At 47.9% G+C, this 2,466-nt stretch overlaps 1 protein-coding gene across 1 annotated transcript; it reads right to left on the bottom strand.

Annotated features, from left to right (window-relative positions):
- Positions 1 to 396: 396 nt before the first annotated feature.
- Positions 397 to 1,811, bottom strand: LOC143037191 (uncharacterized). Its single transcript, XM_076205306.1, has 2 exons — positions 1,642 to 1,811; positions 397 to 1,516 (listed from the first exon to the last, which is right to left on the bottom strand). The coding sequence occupies exons 1-2, from the start codon at positions 1,809 to 1,811 to the stop codon at positions 397 to 399; spliced, it is 1,290 nt and encodes a 429-aa protein (XP_076061421.1).
- Between the last annotated feature and the right edge of the window lie 655 nt (positions 1,812 to 2,466).

The raw sequence follows: 2,466 nt of genomic DNA on the forward strand, positions 1-2,466 counted from the left end.
GAGGAAAAGACATCAAGAACATTCTGCAGATCTTCGGCGTCATGCGCAACAATGGCACAGTCATCAGCGTATTGCAGTTCTGTTACCTGCGTGGAAGAGACTTTAGTTCAGGCGTGCAGGCATCGGGCGTTAAACAGGCTGCCATCTAGCCGGTGTTGAATACTTATGCCAGTATCTTTTCCCAGGGCGGCATGAGTGAGCTTTATTAGGGTAAGTAGAAATATGTTAAAAAGAGTGGGTGCGAGGACACAGCCCTGCTTAACTCAACCTTTACTTCAAACGGTGTGCCACATACTAGAACCCGTGCTTGCATCCCTTCATGCAAGCCTTTGAGCACAGAGAGAAATTTGGGAGGGAGTCCCATCTTTTCGAGAAGCAATCTTAAAAGTGGGCGGTTTACTGTGTCGAAAATCTTCGTAAGATCAATGAAGGCGATAAAAATATATTTATTTTTTTTCTGGCTTTCTCTTGCAGCTGGCGCAAGCAGAACGCCGTGCCTGTGGAGCTATGATCTTTATGGAAGCCACATTGACTCTCCGGGAGCTTTGTTTCCATTATTCTATCCATAAGGCGAGAAAGCATGATCTTAGCAACAATTTTACCGGCCACCACTAGGAGTGATATACCCCTGCGATTGCAACAGTTAGCCCTATATCCCTTTTTCTTATGTAGGGCGAAGATATTAGCATCTTTCAATATGTGAGGTACCTCCCCATTTGTCCATACCTCGCTGATAAGTTTGTGGAGATTAACTTTTAGTAGGTAGCCTCCTTGTTTAAAGAGCTCTGATGGAATTCTATCTGGCCCTGGGCTTTTGTTATCTTTTAGCTCGCTGATAGCTCTTAGAATTTTTCCCATTTCTGGTGGATTGTCTAGAGAGACCATGGTGGGAAGATTGGGTAGGCTGTCAAATATGATAGGTATGATGGGATTTACCTGATTAAGAAGGGTATTAAAATGTTCTGCCCACCTGGATTTAATTTGCTCATTGCTTTTCAGCAGTGTGACTCCATCTGCTGCTCTGACTAGATGGTTGCTATGCCTTTTTGGACCGTAGATAGTCTTGACTGCATTGTAAAAGCCGTGTGAGTTGTTACTGTCGGCATAATGTTGCAGTTCTGTGGTCCTGGCTTGCCACCATTTGTTTTCCATTTGTCTCAATTCCCTCTGCACCTCTGCTCTGATGTTGGTAAATCGATTTTTCAAAGCAATAGACTGGGGATTGTTTAGATGGGCATAATGAACTTTCATTTTTTCCTCTAATAGTTGGTAAATGCGAGAGGAGTTTTGGTCAAACCAGTCTTGATAGTATTTTCGCTTGAATCCGAGAGAATTAACTGCACATTTGCATAAGTCAGAGTGGAGGCGAGTCCATTTGGTTCCTAAGTCATGTCCTTGATCATGCTGCATAAGGCTCTCTGCAACATTGCAGCGGAACTGTGCGCAGACTTCAGGATCTCCAAGGGAAGCAATATTCAGCTTTTTGTGGGTGGCGCACGTCGTTGCTGAGGTCGAACTTCAAAGCGAGTCTTACAGCGGATTAATCGGTGGTCTGTCCAGCAGTCTGCACCTCTCATTGCCTTGGTTATGAGAACGTCTTTTCTGTCCTACTGTCGGATTATTATATGATCTAGCTAATGCCAATGGCCAGATTGGTAGTGCTTCCATGTATTCTTGTGTTTAGTTTTCAGCTGGAAATTGGTGTTGGTATTGTGAAGTTGGTGTTCGGAGCAAAGTACAAGGAGTCTATATCCGTTGTCATTGGCTTTATCAACTCCAATGCTTTCCCAGGACGTCTGGCCAGATGTCATGCTCTCGTCTAACTCTTACATTGAAGTCACTCATGAGGAGAACTCTATCGGTGCAGCAAGAGTAGGACCATAGGGCTTTATGATGGTGATGTGCTTTCCTTTGATTAGAGGTACTCTCCATGACATTAGACGCTCACTGATCCCTACGAGCAGCTTCGTTGGTTCCTGTGGGCCCTCCAGGTCCCGCGGAAGACTGTTTTGACAAAGGCGACTGTCGAGAACGGGCGATAACCCCGAACACTTGCGTCTAAGTGCTGCTGGTAGGAGTGCCGCTCTTCTGCCCGCGGCTTCCGCTCCAGGAAGCTCTCGACATCCGTCGGCGCCGAAGGTATCCTACTCTGGAACCGGCATTCCCAAGGTCGTCGGCACGGGTCCAGTGCTGCCGGCCGGGGCGGTGTCCCACGTCGTGCCCAATTGGGCCAGAGCACCGTGGGCAGCGACGTCAACGACCCACCGGATTAGGCGGCGGCGCCCAGGGAAATATGTGACACACACACACACCCACACACACCCACACCCACACACCCACACACACACACACACACACACACACACACACACACACACACACACACACACACACACACACACACACACACACACACACACACACGCACACACGCACACACGCACACACGCGCACACGCGCACACGC

The sequence above is a fragment of the Oratosquilla oratoria genome, chromosome 22 (genome assembly GCF_046742065.1).
Source record: "Oratosquilla oratoria isolate Oo_2021 chromosome 22, ASM4674206v1, whole genome shotgun sequence".
Classification (NCBI taxonomy): domain Eukaryota; kingdom Metazoa; phylum Arthropoda; class Malacostraca; order Stomatopoda; family Squillidae; genus Oratosquilla; species Oratosquilla oratoria.

Coding starts and splice junctions, on each gene's coding strand:
- LOC143037191 (XM_076205306.1), bottom strand. CDS start 1,811: ATGACATCTGGCCAGACGTCCTGGGAAAGCATTGGAGTTGATAAAGCC. Junction 1,517..1,641: donor CACTACCAATCTGGCCATTG/GCATTAGCTAGA, acceptor CTCGCTTTGAAG/TTCGACCTCAGCAACGACGT.